Source organism: Pseudophryne corroboree, chromosome 5 (assembly GCF_028390025.1).
Source record: "Pseudophryne corroboree isolate aPseCor3 chromosome 5, aPseCor3.hap2, whole genome shotgun sequence".
In the NCBI taxonomy this organism is placed as follows: domain Eukaryota; kingdom Metazoa; phylum Chordata; class Amphibia; order Anura; family Myobatrachidae; genus Pseudophryne; species Pseudophryne corroboree.
This window is the reverse complement of record NC_086448.1, coordinates 264668180-264693840: the sequence shown is the minus strand read 5'-3', so window position 1 is coordinate 264693840 and position 25661 is coordinate 264668180. Positions and strand designations below refer to the sequence as shown.

General features: G+C 46.6%; 1 protein-coding gene across 2 annotated transcripts in view; it reads right to left on the bottom strand.

Annotated features, from left to right (window-relative positions):
• The window catches only part of GPD1L (glycerol-3-phosphate dehydrogenase 1 like), a 112407-nt gene that overhangs the window by 48312 nt on the left and 38434 nt on the right, over window positions 1-25661 (bottom strand). For both annotated transcript variants that reach the window (XM_063922292.1, XM_063922293.1), the window contains exons 4-5: window positions 18131-18269; window positions 873-985 (exon numbers count right to left, since the gene is read on the bottom strand). In XM_063922292.1, coding sequence (XP_063778362.1) covers window positions 873-985; window positions 18131-18269 — 252 coding nt within the window. The remainder of the gene's footprint in view (window positions 1-872; window positions 986-18130; window positions 18270-25661) is intronic.

The following is a 25661-nucleotide window of genomic DNA, read 5'->3' as shown; positions in this document are numbered from 1 at the left end:
ACATTCTCAAGCAGAGCTTAAAGTGCCTGATTTTCAATAATCGTGTTACAGGGAAAATGCATCACAAGCTGCAATACTTGGCCAATATGGAGGAAAGCTATACCAGCTTTAGACTGTATAAGCCAATGACATTTGGGATGTTGGTGGCTGCCAGAGGATCCAGACGCTCTGTCTGTCTTAATCTGTTTAGGCTTATTGTGCCTAATGTATTCAACATAATGATTAATAATGTGCATAAAACTTTGCTAGACAGCTTATTTCCTGGTGTATTTCCTTTTTTGTGCATATGTCAGATAACTATCGCTTAGTAGACCACTTCACATTTTTCTTGTTTTTTACATACTTGTAGATAATTTGGGATTTAAGGGACAGATGTACTAAACCTCGGAGAATGATAAAGCACCAACCAATCAGCTCCCATCATTTTACAAACCCAGCACACAGCCTGTAACATGGCAGTTAGAAGCAGATGATTGATTGTACTTTCTCATTCTCCACAGCTTAGTATTATAATTTTGATCACATTCCAACATCAATACCAGCAATTATTTCTGCAAAACATACACAAATGATACCTTGTCTTCTGAAAGTAACTTTAAATTTCCTGAAAACAGCATTAAAATGCTTAGTCCCCCTCACGCGGCACAAACATTTGTTGGTTGTGGGTAATGCTGTGATATTGTTATTGGGGAATTTTCATCATGATGATATATGTGATGAGTAAGTATGGGATATAATAGGAAAGTTTGGCAACTATAGATGAGAACCTTCCTAGGACTAACTACACTGACACAGGTAAAAGGGTCAGAGTCCATACCAATATATAAATATAGGGTCATTTTGCAGCACCAACATCATTTAGTAGATTTTACCTTCAAGGCACCACATAATTCCACGGTATCAGCATCGTCCACCACAGTTATACGGAAATTTGGAGTTTGTAAAAGTTCTTTGAACAAAAGCCCATTTTGAAGGACTCTGCTGCCTGATGAGATTAGAAAAAGCAGATATTAATATACACTTTACAAGATACGTTTTAGGTGTAAAGTGTAATAAAATATGAATCTCAGAACACCCTTTTATGGCAAGTGGGTCTATCCACTCATAGGGGCAGATGTATTAAGCCTGGAGTAGTGATAAAGAAGTGATAAGTGGAAGGGCACCAGCCAATCAGCTCCTGTGATTTTTCAAACCCGTAATGATTGGCTGGTGTGTTATCGCTGCTTTATCACTTCTCCAGGTTTAATACAGTACATCTGCCCCATAGTACCTAGCTATTGTACACAATGTGATCTTTTGCATTCATTTAAAGACCTACATACAGTAAGTTGAAAAATTCACCCTATCAAGGAGGCCAGTTTCCAGAACTAAATGATTTGTTCACGCAGCTGTTTTGGCTCCTAGACTATGGGGGGTATTTCTAAAAAAAAATTAATTTTTTTTAATTGATGGAATGATAACAAAAAAAAAAAATTGGTGGAAATCCACTTTAGTAAATATACTCCTAAAACTAGCACTGCATGAGCATATGGAGGGGGCTGTGATTAGCAGCACCAAAATAAGAAGCCACAGTCTTATTAATACAGGTGCCAACGTCTGATACTCAGAGAACAAGTAAGAAGAAATAGGAGACAGAGCCATTAGAAAAGTCAACTATACAGAAAAGATTTCAATGAACATCATAATATACATATTAATAAACCTAAGTACATTTTATGGGTGTCACATTATTACCTGATCTCCAAAGCATGAAATTGGATAGCTAGAACATTAGGTCTTTTACTAGTCGCATTTTCAGACTTTAGTATGAGAAATAACGAAATTATGCATGGCCAAAAAAGGGCCCCGTGTCTGATGGCTTAGAATATATTCGTTGATTGGATATAAATAGCTTTTTATTCTGTCTACTGGATGATATAGTCTAATGCGTTACATAATTTGGATAGCCTTTATCTTCACAAGAAAAAATACAGTAATGATATACAATAAGGAAATCTGGTATAAAAAACATGTACTCAATTGGTATTTTGTAAAGGGAAATGTGGCGGATGGTGTATGGCTTGCTCAGTTGAGTTATATGGGTCATTACAAGAGAACAGCGCCAAGTGTTTGCCAGACTAATGTGTCCTTTTGCTATTTGAAATGAAAACTAAAACATTTTAGTGTCTTGCGAAAGTTTATAGTGGAACTAAACAGAGTTTTGTTTCTTTCGTAAGATCTTCAGGAGGGTGAATGTTGAACAAGGAGTTTTATTAGACCACAACTTTGACATATCCCCACATATGTTTTTACCCATGCATTTACTATGTTGTGCGTTATGTCTACACTACTACTAAGTCTGCAAAAGGGCCATAACACCCCGGCAATGAAAGGTTAACCATGGAACAATGCCTTACTACTGATTAGTGTGGACCTGGCATATGTAGACACTGTGGAGCCAACGCTGCCAGGAGGGATGGCACAAAGATGTGCAGCACCTGATCCATAGATCCCAGAGATAACACAACTACAACTCTTGTGATAAGATTGTTCATTTACATTTACCACATATTACGCTTTCCAATATTTATATACCTTTTTAAACTCCTTTTATATGTAAAATTACTTCTTATATTAAATGGATCGTTTCCTGGTTGCAAATTGTTCCCATATCCATGATACAGAGGGGTTGGTGGTAGGTGAGAGCAGCCCAGTAATCACTAACCTTGTGCTGGAGCAGTTGCAAACTTCCCCCAGACATAGGGGCCTATTCATAAAGCAGAGAAAAGCCCTGTTTTGAGGAAAACAGGGCTTTTCTCCGCTACTTGAGCAGGTTATCCTGGAGAAGTCCCCGACTTCTCCTGTGGCCCCTCTGCTCCGCGGCTGAATCGCATTACCATACCTTAGTATGGCGAGTGTGATTCACGAAGGAATGAAAAGCTCTGCTTTCTGCTTCTCCGTAGAGTTCAGGGTCGCCATCTCAGGATGGCACAACCTAAACATCGGTGCGGAGGCGGCAGAGAAGCTCAATGCTTCCCTGTTCTCTGCCAGGCACCCGTGCTGGCTCCGCCCCCTGGACCCCTACCCCAGCAGCCAGTGCGGCCTACCGGGAGGTCAGCTAGCGGTGCATGTGCAGACGGACCCCGCACTTCGCAGAGGGGGCTGCCTGGGGAAGAGCTAATCGATGGACCCCAGTATACCGTATCACATCGCCGAAGAGGGGAGTATACATGAATTACTACTTATTACAGCTATATATCACATCAAACCTTTGTGATAAGTAGCAATTAATTTTTCGTTTTAGTACATGAATAGAAACCATATTCCATTTATGTTGCTCAGAGCAAAATAGCCCCAGTGTCTTTCCAAATTAATATAACCTGGAATATCCTTAGGAAGTAGCTTGTTAGAATCTCATACAATAAAAAGGCTAAAGCGGCTCCTCACCGCTGTTGGGGGAATTCAAGTGTTTTGTGCACTGGCAGCCATTAGATGATGCCCGACGGAGCAATTCTATTGCTGCACCATTCTGGCGCGCACATCTGCCGGCGCTGATATTACTGTTATGTTGTTCCATCATTTTGACGGGCTGGTAACTAGTTGTTCTATAAAAACTTCCCACAACAAGAAGCTTTATATAGGTAAAGTATATGCTGCTTCAGGGAAGCACAGTCCTAGTTCTCCAGACACCTTTATGAGCACATGAAGTGAAGATCTCGCAGTGAATAACCCTATTAAAAAGTAGAAGTCTGCATTTATACAGGTATGTAAACTTATTGCTTGTGATATACGATATTAGAGAGGAGTATTGGTGTCAAACAACGGTATTAGTCTGCTACCAATAATTGAAAGGTTTCATTTATATATTCCCATTAATTTATATGATGTTAAATAGGCTAGGAGGCCCAGTCAGAACCGCTAAGTCCCATTATAGTCATGCTGTGATCACCCCAACCGACGCCAGACAGTGCACATACCTGACCGGCCAGACACTGGGTAAAAGATACCGGGGAGAGGGAGAGCCGGGAATAAACACCACTAGTAATACAGCAACAGACTGCAGTGCAGAGAAGGACGGATATTTCCCCTTACCTGTAAGGCACTGAGAACGGGACGCCACTCGCAATTTAGTACTTTGACTGCCACTTTGAATGTATAAGGGACAGCTGCTGTTGGTGCTTAATAGCACTAATTGGCCACTTATCCGTTGACCTTAACAGAGCAGCCTTCAATTCCAACGGAGCAGCTTTTGAGAGCACTAAGCAACAGTTGCCATGTAAGAGATCCTGCAAACGCATTGCCCTTCAAACTTTTGGATGAGACTGCAAGCATGTTGCCCCTTGAAATATATTAACTACATTATACCTGCAGCGCTGCCGGATTTGTTTTCCATGAACGTTTTTTAGCATTATGTTTTAACTACTTGTTTAATACAAATAAGCAGTCTTTAATGATCTATTTTTTCTTTGTTTGAAACTTATATAATTTCGGTGAGGTCTTTTATCATATACATTCATATGTTATACAATTTTTTAAATAGGAGTACTAAATATCCAAGCCTTTTTAACATCCTATGTATTAATGGGAACATATGAATAAGGAATTTCAATTATTACTGGTAGCAGTCAAAATAGGATTTTAATTACCTACCGGTAAATACTTTTCTCGTAGTCCGTAGAGGATACTGGGGATACATTTAGTACTAGGGGTTATAGACGGGTCCACTAAGAGCCATGAGCATTTTAAGAATTTGATAGTGTGGGCTGGCTGCTCCCTCTATGCCCCTCCTACCAGACTCAGTCTAGGAAACTGTGCCCGAGGAGACGGACATACTTTGAAAGAAGGATATAAAAGGATTGTGGTGAGCACACACAAACAAGAGGAAAGCCATGCAAATCAAACTTGAAACAGGAACAGCAACAGCTGAACTAAACAGTGCAGGAAGAAGGAAGCACCGGGCCGGCACCCAGTATCCTCTACGGACGACGAGAAAAGGATTTACCGGTAGGTACTTAAAATCCTATTTTCACCTACGTCCTAGAGGATATTGGGGATCTATTTAGTACCATGGGGAAGTACCAAAGCTCCCAAACCGGGTGGGAGAGTGCGGAGATTCCTGCAGAACTGACTGACCAAACTGAAGGTCTTCAGAGGCCAAAGTATCGAACTTGTAGAACTTTGCAAACGTGTTCGAACCTGACCAAGTAGCTGCTCGGCAGATCTGTAAATCCGAAATCCCCCAGGAAGCCGCCAATAAAGAACCCACGACATAGTCGAGTGGGCCTGTACAGATTTAGGAGCCAGCAATCCTGCCGTGGAATAAGCATGCTGGAAAGTAAATCTGATCCAGCGCGCCATGGACTGCTTTGAAGCAGGACATCCAATCTTATTGGGATCATAAACAAACAGCGAGTCCGACCTCCTGTAATGAGCTGTTCGCTTTACATACACCTTCAAAGCCCTCACAACATCCAAAGACTGAAGTAGTAGAGGTGTCGGCAACAACTGGAACCACAATAGGTTGGTTGATGTGAAAAGCAGACACCACTTTAGGAAGAAATTGCTGACGAGTTCTGAGTTCAGCTCTGTCTTCATGGAAAATCAAATAGCCCCCAGCTCCGACACACGTCTTGCTGAAGTCAAGGACAACAGTGTAACGGTCTTCCATGTAAGGTACTTTAGTCTACCTCCTGTAACGGTTCAAACCAGTCTGATTGGAGGAACTGCAGTACCAAATTGAGATCCCAAGGTGCCGTGGGAGGCACAGAGGGAGGTTGGATGTGCAGCACACCTTCCAAGAATGTCTGGACCTCAGGAATAGAAACCAATTGTTTCTGAAAGAAAATGGACAAGGCCAAAATCTGGACCTTTATGGAGCCCAGACGTAGGCCCACATCCACACCTGATTGGAGAAAAAGTAGGAAACGTCCCAGATGAAATTCCACCGCAGAAAATATTCTGCTCTCACACCGAGGCGTATTTCTTCCAAATACGGTGGTAATGTTTAGACGTTACCCCCTTTCTGGCTTAGATCATAGTCGGGATAATCTTGTCAGGGATCCCTCTCCCGCCTAGAATCAGCCATTCAACTTCCATGCCGTTAAGCATAGCCGCGGTAAGTCTTGATAGACGAATGGGCCCTGTTGCAGAAGATCCTTTGTGAAGAGGTAGAGGCCACAGATCTTCGAGGAGCATCTCCAGAAGATCCGCGTACCAGGCCCTTCTTAGCTAGTCAGGATCAATGAGTATTGCTTGAACCTTTTCCTTTTTTATTCTCTTTAGAATTCTTGGGATCAGAGGAAGTGGAGGAAACATGTACACCATCTGATAGACCCATGGAGTCATCAGAGTGTCCACCGCCACTGCCTGTGGGTCTCTCGACCTTAAACAATACCGCTTGAGCTTCTTGTTGAGACGAGAGGCCATCATGTCGATTTGTGGATATCCCCATCGACTTGTCAAGCACCTGAACACTTCCCGGTGAAGGCCCCACTCGCCCGGGTGCATTTCGTGTCTGCTGAGGAAGTCTGCTTCCCAGTTATCTACTCCCAGAATGAAGACCGCTGACAACGCCACAACGCCAATTCTTGACACCTCTGACATTGCTGCTCTGCTTTTCGTTCCGCCCTGTCGGTTTATGTTCGTTACTGCCGTCACATTGTCTGACTGGACCGATTCTGAAGAAGAGATGAGGCCTGCAGAAGGGCATTGTATATGGCCTAGAGTTCCAGAATGTTGATTAGAAGGATAACTTCCTGACTTGACCATCTTCCTTGAAACTGCACCCCCTGGGTGACTGCTCCCCAACCTCTGAGGCTTTCGTCTGTAGTTCGCAGAATCCAATTCTGAATTCCGAACCTCCGACCCTCGACGAGGTGAGAAGTCTGTAGCCACCACAGAAGGGAGATCCTGGCTTTTGGCGACTGGTGCATGTGAAGATGCGATCCGGACCATTTGTCCAACAGATCAAGCTGGACGGGTCTTGCATGAAACCTTCCGTACTGAAGTGCCTTGCAAGAGGCCACCATTTTCCCCAGAAGGCGAATGCATAGATACACCGATAGCCGGGTTGGCTTCAGGACATCTCGAACCATTGACTGGATTACTAATGCCTTCTCCAACGGAAGGAACACTTTCTGCGACTCCGTGTCCAGTATCATTCCCAGGAAAGGAAGTCTCCTTGTTGGCTCTAAGTGAGATTTCGGAAGGTTCAGAATCCACCCATGATCCTGGAGAAGTTTGGTTGAGAGTCCAATGCTGTCAAGCAACCTCTCCCTGGACGGTGCCTTTATTAAAAGATCGTCCAGGTACGGAATTATGTTCACTCCCTGTTTTCTGAGGAGAAACATCATCTCTGCCATCACCTTGGTGAACACACTTGGTGCCGTGGAGAGACCAAACGGCAGTGCCTGGAACTGGTAGTGACATTCCTGCAGTGCAAACCGTAGATAAGCCTGATGATGCGGCCAGATCGGAATGTGAAGGTACGCATCCTTGATATCCAGAGACACTAGGAATTCCCCCTCCTCCAGACCCGAGATCACCGCTCCCAGAGACTTCATCTTGAATTTTAAACACTCGTAAGTACGGGTTCAATGACTTGAGGTTCAGTATCGGACGTACCGAACCGTCCGGTTTCAGTACTACAAACAAGTTGGAAAAATATCCCTTATTTTGCAGATGAGGTGGAACTGGAACAATGACCTCAGTTTTTGAATGGTGTCCTGTAAAGTTATGCTTGCCTCTTGCAAAACTTGTAAGCCTGATCTGAAGAATCTGTGAGGTGGGAGTTCCTGGAACTCCAGTATGTAACCCTGGGAAATAAGATCTATGACCCAGGGATCCTGGCATGATGTTGTCCAGACGTGACTGAAGAATTGTAGTCGGGCTCCCATCTGCCAGTCCTCCTGACCTCGTGGTCCGCCATCATGCTAAAGGTTTTGGAGGAAGCAGAGCTTGAGCTCTGTTCCTGAGAACCGGCAGTTGCTGGTTTGCGTGGTTTACCTCTAGTGCCTCTGGTGGCTTCAGAAGCACCTCTGGTTTTGCCCTTGAACTTGGCCATCGGAAAGGTCTGTAAATTCGAAGCTGAGTAAGCCTTGCTGGTTGGAAGAGCTACAGAAAGAAGATATGTAGACTAACTCGCAGTAACTTGGAGATCCATTTGTCTAGTTCACCTCCAAATAAGGCCTCCCCGGGAATGGTAGGCCTTCCACGCCTTTCCTGGAGTCTGCATCAGCAGTCCACTGGCGTAGCCATAATCCCCTGCGAGCTGACACTGCCATAGTATTGGTGCGTGCAAGCCCATCTCTTTTATGGCTTCCACCATAAAGTTTGCAGTATATTTTGCAGGAATAAAACAATCTCCCCCCTAGATAAGGAATCTAACTCCTCAATTAGGTCACCTGACCATTTAGCAATGGCTTTAAGTAATCCACGCATATGCTATAGTGGGTCTCTGGCCACCCCAGCAGCTGTGTACAATGATTTGAGTGTAGTCTCAATTTTATGAATCGCCATGTCTTTCAGGGAGGCTGCACCAGGGACAGGCAATACAATTTTTCATGACAGCCCGGACACTGATGCATCAGTGAACTTTCCCATTTTTTTCTATCTTCCAGAGGAAAAGATGAGAGTAACCTTTTAGAGATTTGAAATTTCCTATCAGGATTAACCCACGGTTCTTCAAACAGGGTATTCAATTCCTTTGACACAGGAAAAGTGACTGAGGACTTCTTTCTTACATTAAAATAAGATTCCTCACACTCCTCTTGTTCCTTATCAGGAATTTGCAGAACGTCTGATAGCTTCAATAAGAGCCTCTATTCCCTGTGACAGAGCAGCATTCTCTCCATCAGAACCCACCTCACCCTCCTCCATGTCTGACCCCTCAGCGTCAGAGTCAGACTGCAGGATATGGGCCAGAGTTCATTTTTGTGGACAAACGGCAGGGGACTGAGACGCTTGTTTGGGGACTAAGTCTATGTTCATAAACGCATCCACAGACTGTCTTAAGTATTGCGTCTCTTTCTCATTGCGGGCCAATTTATTAGAAAATATTGGAAATCTTTCCTTTAATGGAATCCAGCCACACTGATTCAGCCCCGCTATTCTGGGAAGGTGCACTACACTGAGTACATAGTAATGAGCTCCCTGGGGAAGAGGAACACTCTGCCGTACATGAAACACACTCTTTGACTGACATATTGTAAATGTGACAACACACACACACACACACACACACACACACACACACACACACACACACACACACACACACACAGGAAAAGGTTAAAAGCACAATTAACCCAGAAAGAGCCCTTCCAGGGAAAGACACATGTATTTTGGAGCCAGCACACAGCGCCCTTATTGCTAATGCCAAGCTTAGCCGGGTCACAGCCCAAGTACCCAGATTGGGGACTTAGTACACTAATAATCGATCCCCCCCTGCTATGACCCCTGGTACCGCTGAGGTAATCTGGAGTCATACCGGAGGAGCTACGTGCCCCTGTCAGTCAGCATCTGTGTCCACTGAGAAGGAAAATGGCGCTGGTGAGCTGCTGGATCCGCTCATAGTGAAGCCCCGCCCCTTCAATGGTGCGCGGTCTTCACAATTTTTTTTAATACTGGCAGAGGTAATTTAGTGCTTAAAATGGAATCAGATCCGCTTTGAGGCTTTGTTTGCCAGTGTGGGTACTGTGTACAGTGTACTTAGACACAGTTGTGTACTGAGTCTGGAGACGCAGTCCACCCCGGCTAGAAGCCGCGCGTCTCCGTACCCTCATGCCGTCATAATGGCCGGCGACCCGCTAACCAGTACTCACCACTCTTCAGTATTCTGGCTCTGTTAGGGGTGGCGGCGTGCTGCGGGAATGTACACTCGATGTGGTGGGGCTTGCGAATAGTTACCTCAGAAGCTAGTGTCCTGTCAGTGGAGAACGGGACCATTAACCCTTCAAGAGGTTGGGCCATCCCCCCCTCTAAGTCCCACGAAGCAGGCAGGCTGGTGCCATCCAGTCCTGCCTGAAAATAAACATACAGAAAAATAAATTCAGAACTCTTCAGGAGCTTCCATAAGCGTGACCGGCTCCTCCAGGCACATTTTCTAAACTGAGTCTGGTAGGAGGGGCATAGAGGGAGGAGTCAGCTCACACTATCAAATTCTTAAAGTGCCTATGGCTCCTAGTGGACCCATCTATACCCCATGGTACTAAATGGATCCCCAGTATCCCCTAGGACGTAAGAGAAATACCTTTGTTCAGCACCAGTACCACATATGTCTTTTGCTGGGGTCCCTCTTCTGTTAAGAGTAGGCAACAGAGTAGCCTATAAAGTAGACAGTGCAGTTAGACTACCCTTTCTTTTATACAGTATTGCTTGTAATGGCTGTACTAGAGACTGTGCTGGCTGGAATAGTCTCCTCGTAGTCTGCAACAGGGCCTCTGACGAATCTCCCTCTAGCCCCCAACAGGGCCTCTGACAAATCTCCCTCTAGCCCCCAACAGGGCCTCTGACAAATCTGTCCTGTCTGTAGAGTTCAGCAGTGAATACTGAGGCCAGGCTTTAAGACTGGTCCAATATTGCAAAACTTTATAGATACAGTACCATGATTAACAAACTTGCCAGTTTTTGATGTAGTCTTCAATATAAAAAAAAGTTAGTGCCGGAAAGTATTCACAGTGCTTCACTTTTTCAACATTTTGTAATGTTAGAGCCTTATTCCAAAATTGAATAAATTAATTTTTTCCCTCAAAATTCTACACACAATACCCCATAATGACAAAGTGAAAATACTGTTCGAGATTTTTGCAAATTTATAAAAAATAAAAAAAAATCACATATACATAAGTATTCACAGTCTTTTGCCATGAAGCTCAAAATTGAGCTCAGGTGCATCCCGTTTCCACTGATCATCCTTGAGATGTTCCTACAGCTTATTTGAAGTCCACCTGTGGTAAATTCAGTTGATTGGACATGATTTGGAAAGGCACACACCTGTCTATATAAAGGTTCCACACTTGACAGTGTACGTCTGAGCACAAACCAAACATGAAGTCAAAGGAATTGTCTGTAGACCTCCGAGACAGGAATTGTCTCGAGGCACAAATCTAGGGAAGGGTAATGAAAAATATCTGCTACTTTGAAGGTCCCAATGATCAGTGGCCTCCATCATCCGCAAAAGGAAGAAGTTCAGAACCACCAGGACTCTTCCTAGAGCTGGCCTAAACTGAGCAATCAGGGGAGAAGGGCCCTAGGCAGGGAGGTGACGAAGAACCCGATGGTCACTCTGTCAGAGATACAGCATTCCTCTGTGGAGAGAGTAGAACCTTCCAGAAGGACAACCATCTCTGCAGCAATCCACCAATCAGGCCTGTATGGTATAGTGGCCAGATGGAAGCCATTCCTTTGCAAAAAGCACATTGCAGCCTGCCTGGAGTTTTCCAAAATGCACCTGAAGGATTCTTAGACCATGAGAAACAAAATACTCTGGTCTGATGAGACAAAGATTGAACTCTTTGGCATGAATGCCAGGCGCCATGTTTGGAGGAAACCAGGAACCGCTCATCAGGCCAATAACATCCCTACAGTGAAGCATGGTGGTGGCAGGATCATGCTGTGGGGATGTTTTTGAAAGGCAGGAACTGGGAGACTAGTCAGGATAGAGGGAAAGATGAATGCAGCAATGTACAGACACAACCCGGATGAAAACCTGTTCCAGAATGCTTTTGACCTCAGATTGGGGCGACGGTTCATCTTTTAGCAGGACAACGACCCTAAGCACACAGACAAGATATCAAAGAGTGGCTTCAGGACAAACTCTGTGAATGTCCTTGAGTGGCCCAGCCAGAGCCCAGAGTGAATCCAATTGAACATCTCTGGACAGATCTGAAAATGGCTGTGCACTGACGCTTCCAATCCAACCTAACGAAGCTTGAGAGGTGCTGCAAAGAGGAATGGGCGAAACTGCCCAAAGATAGGTGTGCCAAGCTTGTGGCATCATATTCAAAAAGACATGAGGCTGTAATTGCTGCCAAAAGTGCATCAACAAAGTATTAAGCAAAGGCTGTGAATACTTATGTACATGTGATTTCTTAGTTTTTTATTTTTAATAAATTTGCAAAAATCTCCAAAAAACTTTTTTCACATTGTAATTATGGGGTATTGTGTGTAGAATTTTGATGGAAGAAATTAATTTATTCCAGTTTGGAATAAGGCTGTAACATAACAGAATGTGGAAAAAATAAGATTTTAAAACCTACCGGTAAATCTTTTTCTCCTAGTCCATAGATGATGCTGGGGACTCCGTAAGGACCATGGGGTATAGACGGGCTCCGCAGGAGACATGGGCACTCTGAAGACTTTAGATGGGTGTGCACCGGCTCCTCCCTCTATGCCCCTCCTCCAGACCTCAGTTAAAGAACTGTGCCCAGAGGAGACGGACAGTACGAGGAAAAGATTTTTGTTAATCTAAGGGCAAGATACATACCAGCCCACACCATCCACACCGTACAACTCAGAACATACGAACCAGTGAACAGTATGAAACAAAACAGCATCAGCCAGAGAATGATCAAAACTGTAACATAACCCTTATGTAAGCAATAACTATATACAAGTCTTGCAGAATTTAGTCCGCACTGGGACGGGCGCCCAGCATCATCTACGGACTAGGAGAAAAAGATTTACCGGTAGGTTTAAAATCTTATTTTCTCTTACGTCCTAGAGGATGCTGGGGACTCCGTAAGAACCATGGGGATTATACCAAAGCTCCAGACCGGGCGGGAGAGTGTGGATGACTCTGCAGCACCGATTGAGCAAACATGAGGTCCTCCTCAGCCAAGGTATCAAACTTGTAGAATTTAGCAAAAGTGTTTGAACCCGACCAAGTAGCTGCTCGGCAAAGTTGTAATGCCGAGACCCCTCGGGCAGCCGCCCAAGAAGAGCCCACCTTCCTAGTGGAATGGGCCTTTACCGAATTTGGTACCGGCAATCCAGCCGTAGAATGAGCCTGCTGAATCGTGTTACAGATCCAGCGGGCAATAGTCTGCTTAGAAGCAGGGGTGCCTACCTTGTTGGCTGCATACAGGACAAACAGTGCCTCTGTTTTCCTAACCCGAGCCGTCCTGGCTACATACATTTTTAAGGCCCTGACTACATCCAGAGACTTGGAATCCTCCAAGTCCCACGTAGCCACAGGCACCACAATAGGTTGGTTCATATGAAACGATCAAACCACCTTAGGCAGAAATTGCGAACGAGTCCTCAATCCTGCTCTATCCACATGGAAAATCAGATAGGGGCTTTTGTGAGACAAAGCCGCCAATTCGGACACCCGCCTTGCAGATGCCAAGGCCAACAACATGACCACCTTCCAAGTGAGAAATTTTAATTCAACTGTTTGAAGAGGTTCAAACCAGTGAGATTTTAGGAACTGTAACACCACGTTAAGGTCCCATGGCGCCACTGGGGGCACAAAAGGAGGCTGGATATGAAGCACTCCCTTTACAAAAGTCTGGACTTCTGGGAGAGAAGCCAATTCCTTCTGAAAGAAAATTGATAGGCTCCATTAAGGTACAGATTTCGGCCCTAACTTTGTCTCACAAAAGCCCCTATCTGATTTTCCATGTGGATAGAGCAGGATTGAGGACTCGTCCGCAATTTCTGCCTAAGGTGGTTTCATCGTTTCATATGAACCTGTCTGTAGAAAGTGGAGAAAACGGCCCAGATGGAGATCTTCCGTAGCAGCATTCCTGGCTTCACACCAAGATACATACTTCCTCCAGATATGGTGATAATGTTTCGCCGTCACCTCCTTCCTAGCCTTTATCAGAGTAGGGATGACTTCCTCCGGAATACCCTTCCCAGCTAGGATTTGGTGTTCAACCGCCATGCCGTCAAACGTAACCGCGGTAAGTCTTGGAACACGCAGGGCCCCTGCTGCAACAGGTCTTCCCTGAGAGGAAGAGGCCACGGATCTTCTGTGAACATTTCCTGAAGATCTGAATACCAGGCCCTTCGAGGCCAATCTGGAACAATATTTTTGAGATGAGTGGAAGAGGAGGGAACACATAGACAGACTGAAACACCCATGGTGTCACCAGGGCGTCCAACGCTACTGCCTGAGGGTCCCTTGACCCGGCACAATACCTCCGAAGCTTCTTGTTGAGGCGTGACGCCATCATGTCTATTTGAGGAAGTCCCCAATGACTTGTTATCTCTGCAAAAACTTCCTGATAAAGTCCCCACTCTCCTGGATGGAGATTGTGTCTGCTTCCCAGTTGTCCACTCCCGGAATGAAGACTGCTGACAGAGCGCTTATGTGATTTTCTGCCCAGCGAAGAATCCTGGTGGCTTCCGCCATTGCCAGTCTGCTCCTTGTCCCGCCTTGGCGGTTCACATGAGCCATGGCTGTGACGTTGTCCGACTGAATCAGAACCGGTAGGTCGCGAAGAAGATTCTCCGTTTGTCGTAGGCCGTTGTATATGGCCCTCAATTCCAGTACGTTGATGTGTAGACAAGCCTCCTGGCTTGACCATAGTCCCTGAAAATTTCTTCCTTGTGTGACTGCTCCCCATCCTCGGAGGCTGGCGTCCGTGGTCACCAGAACCCAGTCCTGAATGCCGAAGCTGCGACCCTCGAGAAGGTGAGCACTCTGCAACCACCACAAGAGAGACACCCTGGCCCTGGGGGACAGGCTTATTTTCTGATGTATTTGTAGATGGGACCCCGACCACTTGTCCAGAAGGTCCCACTGAAACTTCCTCGCATGGAACCTGCCGAAGAGGATGGCCTCGTAGGTCGCCACCATTTTTCCCAGTACTCGAGTGCATTGATGGACTGACACTCTTTTTGGTTTTAGCAGGTCTCTGAGCATGTTCTGGAGTTCCTGGGCTTTTTCCATTGGGAGAAAAACCCTCTTCTGTTCCGTGTCCAGAATCATGCCTAAGAAAGATAGCCGAGTCGTTGGAATCAACTGTGACTTAGTTAGATTTAGAATCCAGCCATGCTGCTGCAGCACTCTCAGGGAGAGCGACACGCTTTTCAGCAATTGATCTCTCGATCTCGCTTTTATCAGGAGATCGTCCAAGTACGGGATAATTGTGACTCCCTGCCTGCGGAGGAGCACCATCATTTCCGCCATTACCTTGGTGAAAATCCTCGGGGCCGTGGAAAGCCCAAACGGCAACGTCTGAAACTGGTAATGACAGTCCTGTACAGCGAATCTCCGGTACGCCTGATGAGGGGGAAATATGGGGACATGAAGGTATGCATCTTTTATGTCTAGTGACACCATAAAATCCCCCCCTTCCAGGCTGAAGATCACTGCCCGGAGCGATTCCATCTTGAATTTGAACTTTTTCAAGTACAGGTTTAGGAATTTTAGATTCAGAATGGGTCTGACCGAGCCATCCGGTTTCGGGACCACAAACAGGGTTGAATAGTACCCTTTCCCCTGTTGCCCTAGGGGAACATTGATACTCACTTGCTGTTGACACAGTTTTTGAATTGCAGCTAAAACTATTTCTCTCTCTGGGGGAGAAGCTGGTAAAGCCGACTTGAAAAATCGGCGAGGAGGCACCTCTTCGAATTCCAGTTTCCATCGCCCAAGGATCCACGTCTGACAGAACCCAGACCTGGCTGAAGAGTCAAAGACGTACCCCCACCGGTGCCGACTCCCTCAGTGGAGCCCCAGCATCATGCGGTGGATTTAGTAGAAGCCGGGGAGGACTTCTGCTCCTCGGAACTAGCCGTAGCAGGCATTCTTTTCCCTCTACCCTTACCTCTGGCGGGAAGGAAGAGCCCCGACCTCTTCTGGACTTAAGCGACCGAAAGGACTGCATCTGAAATTGTGGTGTTTTCTTTTGCTGTGGGGGAACATAAGGCAAAAAAGAAGATTTACCCGCGGTAGCCGTGGAAACCAGGTCCGCGAGACCTTCCCCAAATAAAACTTCACCCTTGGAAGGCAAAATTTCCATATGTCTCTTTGAGTCGGCATCACCCGTCCATTGGCGGGTCCACAGAGCTCGCCTAGCAGAAATTGCCATGGCGTTGGCTCTTGAACCTAACAGCCCAACGTCTCTCACAGCGTCTCTCATATATAAGGCTGCGTCTTTAATGTGACCCAAGGTCAATAAAATGCTATCCCTATCTAGGGAATCAATGTCAGATGACAAGTTATCTGCCCATGCTGCTACTGCGCTACATACCCAAGCCGACGCTACTGCTGGTCTGAGCAAGGCACCCGTATGTGCATAAATTGATTTTATGCTGTCTGCGATCAGCAGGATCCTTGAGGGCTGCCGTGTCTGGAGACGGTAGCGCCACCTTTTTGGACAAGCGCGTCAAAGCCTTGTCCACCCTGGGCGAGGATTCCCATCGTAACCTGTCCTGCGCGGGGAAAGGGTACGCCATAAGAATTCTCTTGGGAATCTGCAGTTTCTTGTCTGGAGTTTCCCAAGCCTTTTCAAATAACGCGTTCAGCTCATGAATGGGGGAAAGGTTACCTCCGGTTTCTTTTCCTTAAACATGCATACCCTTGTGTCAGGGACAGAGGGGTCATCTGTGATATGCAAAACATCTTTTATTGCAATAATCATATAATGAATACTTTTGGCCACCCTTGGGTGTAACCTCGCATCATCGTAGTCGACACTGGAGTCAGAATCCGTGTCGGTATCAGTGTCTGCTACTTGGGATAGGGGACATTTCTGAGACCCTGAAGGGCCCTGTGATACAGCCAAAGCCATGGATTGACTCCCTGTTTTTTTTCCTGGACTCTGCTTTGTCCAATCTCTTATGTAATAAAGACACATTTGCATTTAAAACATTCCACATATCCAACCAATCAGGTGTCGGCGTCGCCGACGGAGACACCACAATCATCTGCTCCACCTACTCCTTAGATGAGCATTCCGCTTCAGACATACCGACACACACGTACCGACACCCCTACACACTCAGGGATATATATCTATATGGAGACAGTCCCCCAATAAGGCCCTTTGGAGAGACAGAGAGAGAGTATGCCAGCACACACTGGAATAAAACCCCAGTCAGTACAGCGCTTTTATATATATGTATGTAATAATACACTCACTGCGCCAAATAAATGTGCCCCCCCCCCCTCTTTTTTGTCCTCTGTACTTGTGCTTAGCAGGGGAGAGTCCGGGGAACCAGCTTCTCTGCGGCGTGCTGTAGAGAAAATGGCGCTGGTTAGTGCTGGGGGATCAAGCTCCGCCCCCTCAACGGCAGGCTTCGGTCCCGCTCAAATCTTTATACTGGCGGGGGTTTCTGTAATATACTGCCTCCGCAGTGTATATATATATATATATATATATATATATATATATATATATATATATATATATATATATATATATATATATATATATATATATATATATATATATATATATATATATCTATGCCAGTGTCCCTAGAGGTTTATAATTGCTGCCCAGGGCGCCTCCCCCTGCGCCCTGCACCCATACAGTGCCGCCAGTGTGTGTGTGAATGTGGGAGCAATGGTACCTCAGTGAAGATCTGAAGTCTGCCGCCTTTGAAGTCTTCTTTCTTCTTATACTCACCCGGCTTCAATCTTCCGGCTCTGTGAGGAGGACGGCGGAGCGGCTCCGGGACGAACGGCGAGGGAGAGACCTGCGTTCCGACCCTCTGGAGCTAATGGTGTCCAGTAGCCTAAGAAGCAGAGCCTATCATTTAAGTAGGTCTGCTTCTCTCCCCTCAGTCCCACGATGCAGGGAGCCTGTTGCCAGCAGTGCTTCCTGAAAATAAAAAAACCTAACAAAAGTCTTTTTCAGAGAAACTCAGTAGAGCTCCCCTGCAGTGCATCCAGTCTCCTCTGGGCACAGGATCTAACTGAGGTCTGGAGGAGGGGCATAGAGGGAGGAGCCAGTGCACACCCATCTAAAGTCTTTTGAGTGTCCATGTCTCCTGCGGAGCCCGTCTATTCCCCCTTGGTCCTTACGGAGTCCCCAGCATCCTCTAGGGCGTAAGAGAACAGTGAAGCATTGAATACTTTCTGGATGCAATGTGTGTATATATATATATATATATATATATATTAAAAAAAAAACAAAAAAAAAAAACAGATGTGCTTATAAATGCATTTAAGAGTAGAAAAAATGTACATTACCTATTGTTGTCTCACAGAACTTTTCAGCTGCCACTTCATTTGCAATGTTGGCTCCCATCAACACACTAATATCAATCCCCATTTGCTCACGGATAATGTCAGAAATCAGCTTCAAACCCTCTGGGCCTTCATCTATACCCTGAAAACAAATGCATGTCAGTTATAACATGTAGAAAGGATAGCTCCGTGATATTGATGAAGACTATTAAGTTTACTATGGCTGTATTTCATTACAATGATGGCTGGTGTGTATGCCCTGCACATAACCATCTACAGTGCACATCAGCACTCATGAGACAGGGACACGGCACACAGACTGAACACAAACTATAGGCAGCATGTAAGCACTTAGTGGGTGTACTCGCTCCAGATTGTTACGATCCTTTAGTCTCTGCTCTGCAGCAGAACAATCAGGAGTGACATCATATATGATTCATATGACTAAAATGATGTCTCTTTTCAATAAACAAAGCTGGATTAAAACTGAAGTGTAATTAAACCTACAAAAAAAAAAAACTTTAGTAGGCATTTAATAAGGCACCACAAAAAACAAACACAACTTTACTCTAGATTCTGAGATCATAAAATGTCCCAAGAACAGAAAAGACATCTTCATGTCACCCACTACAGATATAGGGGAGGGAAGGAGGGTATTCAATTATCTCAGACAATTTCATAGCTATCGAATTCACCCCCATGCGTATTCAAGTGCAGGCCTTTTCAAGGCATTTTCGCCAATGCCTTGTCACTCTTTTTTGTGTGAAAAGGCAGTGGTGAAGTGCCTAAAAAAGATTGGTGAAAACGGACGACGATGCAGGTGCGAAAACATGTGGATTTGCCGATCCACATGTTTTTAGCTCCTGATGAATTTTTTCACCTAGGTGAAAAAACGCCCCTACTATTGAATAGGGCAAATTCCCATTCGCCCTAAAAAATAAATAAATAAATAAATAAAAATTGCGAAAAAAACGCCCATAGTTGAATACCCCCCCCATAGTGAATTTCAGTTAAAAGTGTACTTTATTTAATGATAAAACACTTGCTTCACATTACATCATTATCATTCCAACTGGTTTTACATCATATCATTCCAACATTTTTTTTTTTTTTTATAAGGCGCCACAAGAGTTTCGCAGCGCCGTACAAAGGGCATACACTAGAACAGTACAGGGAGGCAGAACTTAACATTACAGTAAAAAAATAACAAAATGCATTACAGGTAACAAAGAGCACCGCAATTCTCAATACAGCTTGGTAGTATGAAAACGCTCTAAAATGGGTCGGCCTAATTTATTATTAAATCAAACAGGTTTGATTTAACCAAATCAACCAGGAGAATGTAATTCCAGTATAGGGGAAACAATGGAAGTTTATTTCCTCACTGAAATATTTACAGCTCAGAAGTAGGTGGACACTGTCAACGTACTTATTCATGTTAACAAAAACAAAAAAAAACAAAAAACCTTTAACCACTTGCAGGTTACCCCAAAATCAGGAGAAAAACAGTACAGCCTGATTTAAAATTTACCATCCCCGAGATTACCCAGCATAGACTGGTGGAACCATGGCCCTCATTCCGAGTTGATCGGTCGCAAGGCGAATTTAGCAGAGTTACACACGCTAAGCCGCCGCCTACTGGGAGTGAATCTTAGCTTCTTAAAATTGCGACCGATGTATTCGCAATAATGCGATTACTAACTACTTAGCAGTTTCAGAGTAGCTCCAGACTTACTCTGCCTGTGCGATCAGTTCAGTGCTTGTCGTTCCTGGTTGACGTCACAAACACACCCAGCGTTCGCCCAGGCACTCCCACCGTTTCTCCGGCCACTCCTGCGTTTTTTCCGGAAACGGTAGCGTTTTCAGCCACACGCCCCTGAAACGCCGTGTTTCCGCCCAGTAACACCCATTTCCTGTCAATCACATTACGTTCGCCGGAGCGAAGAAAAAGCCGTGAGTAAAAATACTTTCTTCATAGTAAAGTTACTTGGCGCAGTCGCAGTGCGAACATTGCGCATGCGTACTAAGCGGATTTTCACTGCGATGCGATGAAAAATACCGAGCGAACAACTCGGAATGAGGGCCCATAAACGGAGGATCTGCAGTGGTGGAAGCCAGCACAAGGGTTGGCTTTCCCAGGCGAGTCGGCCCTACAAAAATGTGCGTAGGCCGCCTCCTGGGCTTAACAAGCACTGGTGTCAGTAATATCAGGGTTCTTACTCATATCCAATGGTTATGGAGGCAACAGTGCAAATATCTTGTCTTTGGTGAACTACAACTCCCAGTACGGACTGACTGCCAAATCTGGCTCGTGGGGCAGCCGGGCACTTGAGAACCACAAGTGCCTACTTGCCCCTGCACCAGGGCCACCTGGGACCTATAGTTTGCCAAAGAAGACAGTAAATAAACACAATTACCGAAAATCTTAAACAAATGAAAACAATATTTATTTATTAATAATACTTAAGGTGGGTACACACTAGGCCATCGGTGGCCAACCCGCGGCTCTTTCATCTGCCGCATGTGGCTCGGCCGGCTCCTGGCCACCGCTGCCCAAAACATACATTTGTCTCCGGCGGCGGTGTCACTCTTCAATTCAACGTCGGTCCGTGAGCCAATCAGAGCTCGCAGACAGGCAGTTATGGCTGCCAGGCCGCGAGCTTTGATTGGCTCACGGACCAGTGCCTAATTGAAGAGAGGCACCGCCGCCGGAGAGTGAGGGGCAGGAGAGGCGTACACTGCGCTCTCCCCTCACAGACAGCAGCAGTACGGTGAGCAGCACGGGGGAAGGGGGGAGTGTATGTATATCTGGCACTGGGGGCATAGCTGGCACTGTGGGGACATGTATATCTGGCACTGTGGGGACATGTATATCTGGCACTGGGGGGAAAGCATATCTGGCACTGGGGGGCAAAGCTGGCACTGTGGGGACATGTATATCTGGCACTGAGGGCAAAGCTGGCACTGTCGGGACATGTATATCTGGCACTGAGGGCAAAGCTGGCACTGTCTGGACATGTATATCTGGCACTGGGGGCAAAGCTGGCACTGTCTGGACATGTATATCTGGCACTGGGGGCATAGCTGGCACTGTGGGGACATGTATAGCTGGGTATCCGGACTCCAGGTCGACAGCAAAAAGGTCGACACCTTAGGTCGACGCCAATTGGTCGACACACCTTAGGTCGACATGAGTTTTTCACGATTTTTTTCTTTTTTTTAACCTTTTCATACTTAACGATCCACGTGGACTACGATTGGAACGGTAATCTGTGCCGAGCGAAGCGAAGGCACCATGCCCGAAGCATGGCGAGCGAAGCGAGCCATGCGAGGGGACGCGGTGCACTAATTGGGGTTCCCGGTCACTCTACGAAGAAAACGACACCAAAACCCCCCCATAAAAAACTCATGTCGACCTTTTGTCCATGTCGACCCTCAGTCCCAGACCCGTATAGCTGGCACAAGTATATATCTGGCACTGGGGGGACATGTATATCTGGCACTGGGGGCATAGCTGGCATTGTGGGGACAAGTATATCTGGCACTGAGGAACCGCCGCCGGAGATTGAGGGGCAGGAGAGGCGTACACTGCACTCTCCCCTCACAGACAGCAGCAGCTCGGTGAGCAGCACGGGGGAAGGGGGTAGCGCATGTATATCTGGCACTGGGGGCATTGATGGCACTGTGGAGACATGTACACCTGGCACTGAGTGCATAGCTGGCACCGAAGGCATAGCTGGCACTGTGGGACATATCTGGCACTGGGGGGGGGGGGGGGGGGGGGGGGCATATATATATCTGGCACTAGGGGCATAGCTGGCACTGTGGGGACATGTATATCTGGCACTGGGAGCATAGCTGGCACTGTGGGGACATGTATATCTGGCACTGGGGGCATAGCTGACATTGTGGGGACAAGTATATCTGGCACTGGGGGGCATATATATCGGGCACTAGGGGCATAGCTGGCACTGTGTCAGGACATGTATATCGGGCACTAGGGGCATAGCTGGCACTGTGTCAGGACATGTATATCTGGCACTGGGGCATAGCTGGCACTGTGCGGACATGTATATCTGGCACTGGGGGCATAGCTGGCACTGTGGGGACATGTATATCTGGCACTGGGGGCATAGCTGGCACTGTGGGGACATGTATATCTGGCACTGGGGGCATAGCTGGCACTGTGCGGACATGTATATCTGGCACTGGAGGCATAGCTGGCACTGTGCAGAAAATAAGAATTTACTTACCGATAATTCTATTTCTCGTAGTCCGTAGTGGATGCTGGGGACTCCATCAGGACCATAAGGGATAGCGGCTCCGCAGGAGACAGGGCACAAAAGTAAAAGCTTTAGGATCAGGTGGTGTGCACTGGCTCCTCCCCCTATGACCCTCCTCCAAGCCTCAGTTAGGATACTGTGCCCGGACGAGCGTACACAATAAGGAAGGATTTTGAATCCCGGGTAAGACTCATACCAGCCACACCAATCACACTGTACAACCTGTGATCTGAACCCAGTTAACAGCATGATAACAGCGGAGCCTCTGAAAAGATGGCTCACAACAATAATAACCCGATTTTTGTAACAATAACTATGTACAAGTATTGCAGACAATCCGCACTTGGGATGGGCGCCCAGCATCCACTACGGACTACGAGAAATAGAATTATCGGTAAGTAAATTCTTATTTTCTCTGACGTCCTAAGTGGATGCTGGGGACTCCGTCAGGACCATGGGGATTATACCAAAGCTCCCAAACGGGCGGGAGAGTGCGGATGACTCTGCAGCACCGAGTGAGAGAACTCCAGGTCCTCCTCAGCCAGGGTGTGCCCCTGACCAAGTAGCAGCTCGGCAAAGTTGTAAAGCCGAGACCCCTCGGGCAGCCGCCCAAGATGAGCCCACCTTCCTTGTGGAATGGGCATTTACATATTTTGGCTGTGGCAGGCCTGCCACAGAATGTGCAAGCTGAATTGTACTACACATCCAACTAGCAATCGTCTGCTTAGACGCAAGAGCACCCAGTTTGTTGGGTGCATACATGATAACAGCAAGTCAGTTTTCCTGACTCCAGCCGTCCTGGAAACCTATATTTTCAGGGCCCTGACAACATCTAGCAACTTGGAGTCCTCCAAGTCCCTAGTAGCCGCAGGTACCACAATAAGCTGGTTCAGGTGAAACGCTGACACCACCTTAGGGAGAAACTGGGGACGAGTCCGCAGCTCTGCCCTGTCCGAATGGACAATCAGATATGGGCTTTTGTGAGACAAAGCCGCCAATTCTGACACTCGCCTGGCCGAGGCCAGGGCCAACATCATGGTCACTTTCCATGTGAGATATTTCAAATCCACAGATTTGAGCGGTTTAAACCAATGTGATTTGAGGAATCCCAGAACTACGTTGAGATCCCACAGTGCCACTGGAGGCACAAAAGGGGGTTGTATATGCAGTACTCCCTTGACAAACTTCTGGACTTCAGGAACTGAAGCCAATTCTTTCTGGAAGAAAATCGACAGGGCCGAAATTTGAACCTTAATGGACCCCAATTTGAGGCCCATAGACACTCCTGTTTGCAGGAAATGCAGGAATCGACCGAGTTGAAATTACTTCGTGGGGCCTTCCTGGCCTCACACCACGCAACATATTTTCGCCACATGTGGTGATAATGTTGTGCGGTCACCTCCTTCCTGGCTTTGACCAGGGTAGGAATGACCTCTTCCGGAATGCCTTTTTCCCTTAGGATCCGGCGTTCAACCGCCATGCCGTCAAACGCAGCCGCGGTAAGTCTTGGAACAGACATGGTACTTGCTGAAGCAAGTCCCTTCTTAGCGGCAGAGGCCATGAGTCCTCTGTGAGCATCTCTTGAAGTTCCGGGTACCAAGTCCTTCTTGGCCAATCCGGAGCCACGAGTATAGTCCTTACTCCTCTCCTCCTTATGATTCTCAGTACCTTAGGTATGAGAAGCAGAGGAGGGAACACATACACCGACTGGTACACCCACGGTGTTACCAGAACGTCCACAGCTATTGCCTGAGGGTCTCTTGCCCTGGCGCAATACCTGTCCAGTTTTTTGTTCAGGCGGGACGCCATCATGTCCACCTTTGGTCTTTCCCAACGGTTCACAATCATGTGGAAGACTTCCCGATGAAGTCCCCACTCTCCCGGGTGGAGGTCGTGCTGAGGAAGTCTGCTTCCCAGTTGTCCACTCCCGGAATGAACACTGCTGACAGTGCTATCACATGATTTTCCGCCCAGCGAAGAATCCTTGCAGTTTCTGCCATTGCCCTCCTGCTTCTTGTGCCGCCCTGTCTGTTTACGTGGGCGACTGCCGTGATGTTGTCCCACTGGATCAATACCGGCTGACCTTGAAGTAGAGGTCTTGCTAAGCTTAGAGCATTGTAAATTGCTCTTAGCTCCAGTATATTTATGTGGAGAGAAGTCTCCAGACTTGATCACACTCCCTGGAAATTTTTTCCTTGTGTGACTGCTCCCCAGCCTTTCAGACTGGCATCCGTGGTCACCAGGACCCAGTCCTGAATGCCGAATCTGTGGCCCTTTAGTAGATGAGCACTCTGCAGCCACCACAGAAGAGACACCCTTGTCCTTGGAGACAGGGTTATCCGCTGATGCATCTGAAGATGCGATCCGGACCATTTTTCCAGCAGATCCCACTGAAAAGTTCTTGCGTGAAATCTGCCGAATGGAATCGCTTCGTAAGAAGCCACCATTTTTCCCCAGGACCCTTGTGCAATGATGCACTGACACTTTTCCTGGTTTTAGGAGGTTCCTGACTAGCTCGGATAACTCCCTGGCTTTCTCCTCCGGGAGAAACACCTTTTTCTGGACTGTGTCCAGAATCATCCCTAGGAACAGCAGACGTGTCGTCGGAGACAGCTGCGATTTTGGAATATTTAGAATCCACCCGTGCTGTCGTAGAACTACTTGAGATAGTGCTACTCCGACCTCCAACTGTTCTCTGGACCTTGCCCTTATCAGGAGATCGTCCAAGTAAGGGATAATTAAGACGCCTTTTCTTTGAAGAAGAATCATCATTTCGGCCATTACCTTGGTAAAGACCCGGGGTGCCGTGGACAATCCAAACGGCAGCGTCTGAAACTGATAGTGACAGTTTTGTACCACGAACCTGAGGTACCCTTGGTGAGAAGGGCAAATTGGGACATGGAGGTAAGCATCCTTGATGTCCAGGGACACCATATAGTCCCCTTCTTCCTGGTTCGCTATCACTGCTCTGAGTGACTCCATCTTGATTTGAACCTTTGTATGTAAGTGTTCAAATATTTCAGATTTAGAATAGGTCTCACCGAGCCGTCTGGCTTCAGTACCACAATATAGTGTGGAATAATACCCCTTTCCTTGTTGTAGGAGGGGTACTTTGATTATCACCTGCTGGGAATACAGCTTGTGAATTGTTTCCAATACTGCCTCCCTGTCGGAGGGAGACGTTGGTAAAGCAGACTTCAGGAACCTGCGAGGGGGAGACGTCTCGAATTTCCAATCTGTACCCCTGGGAT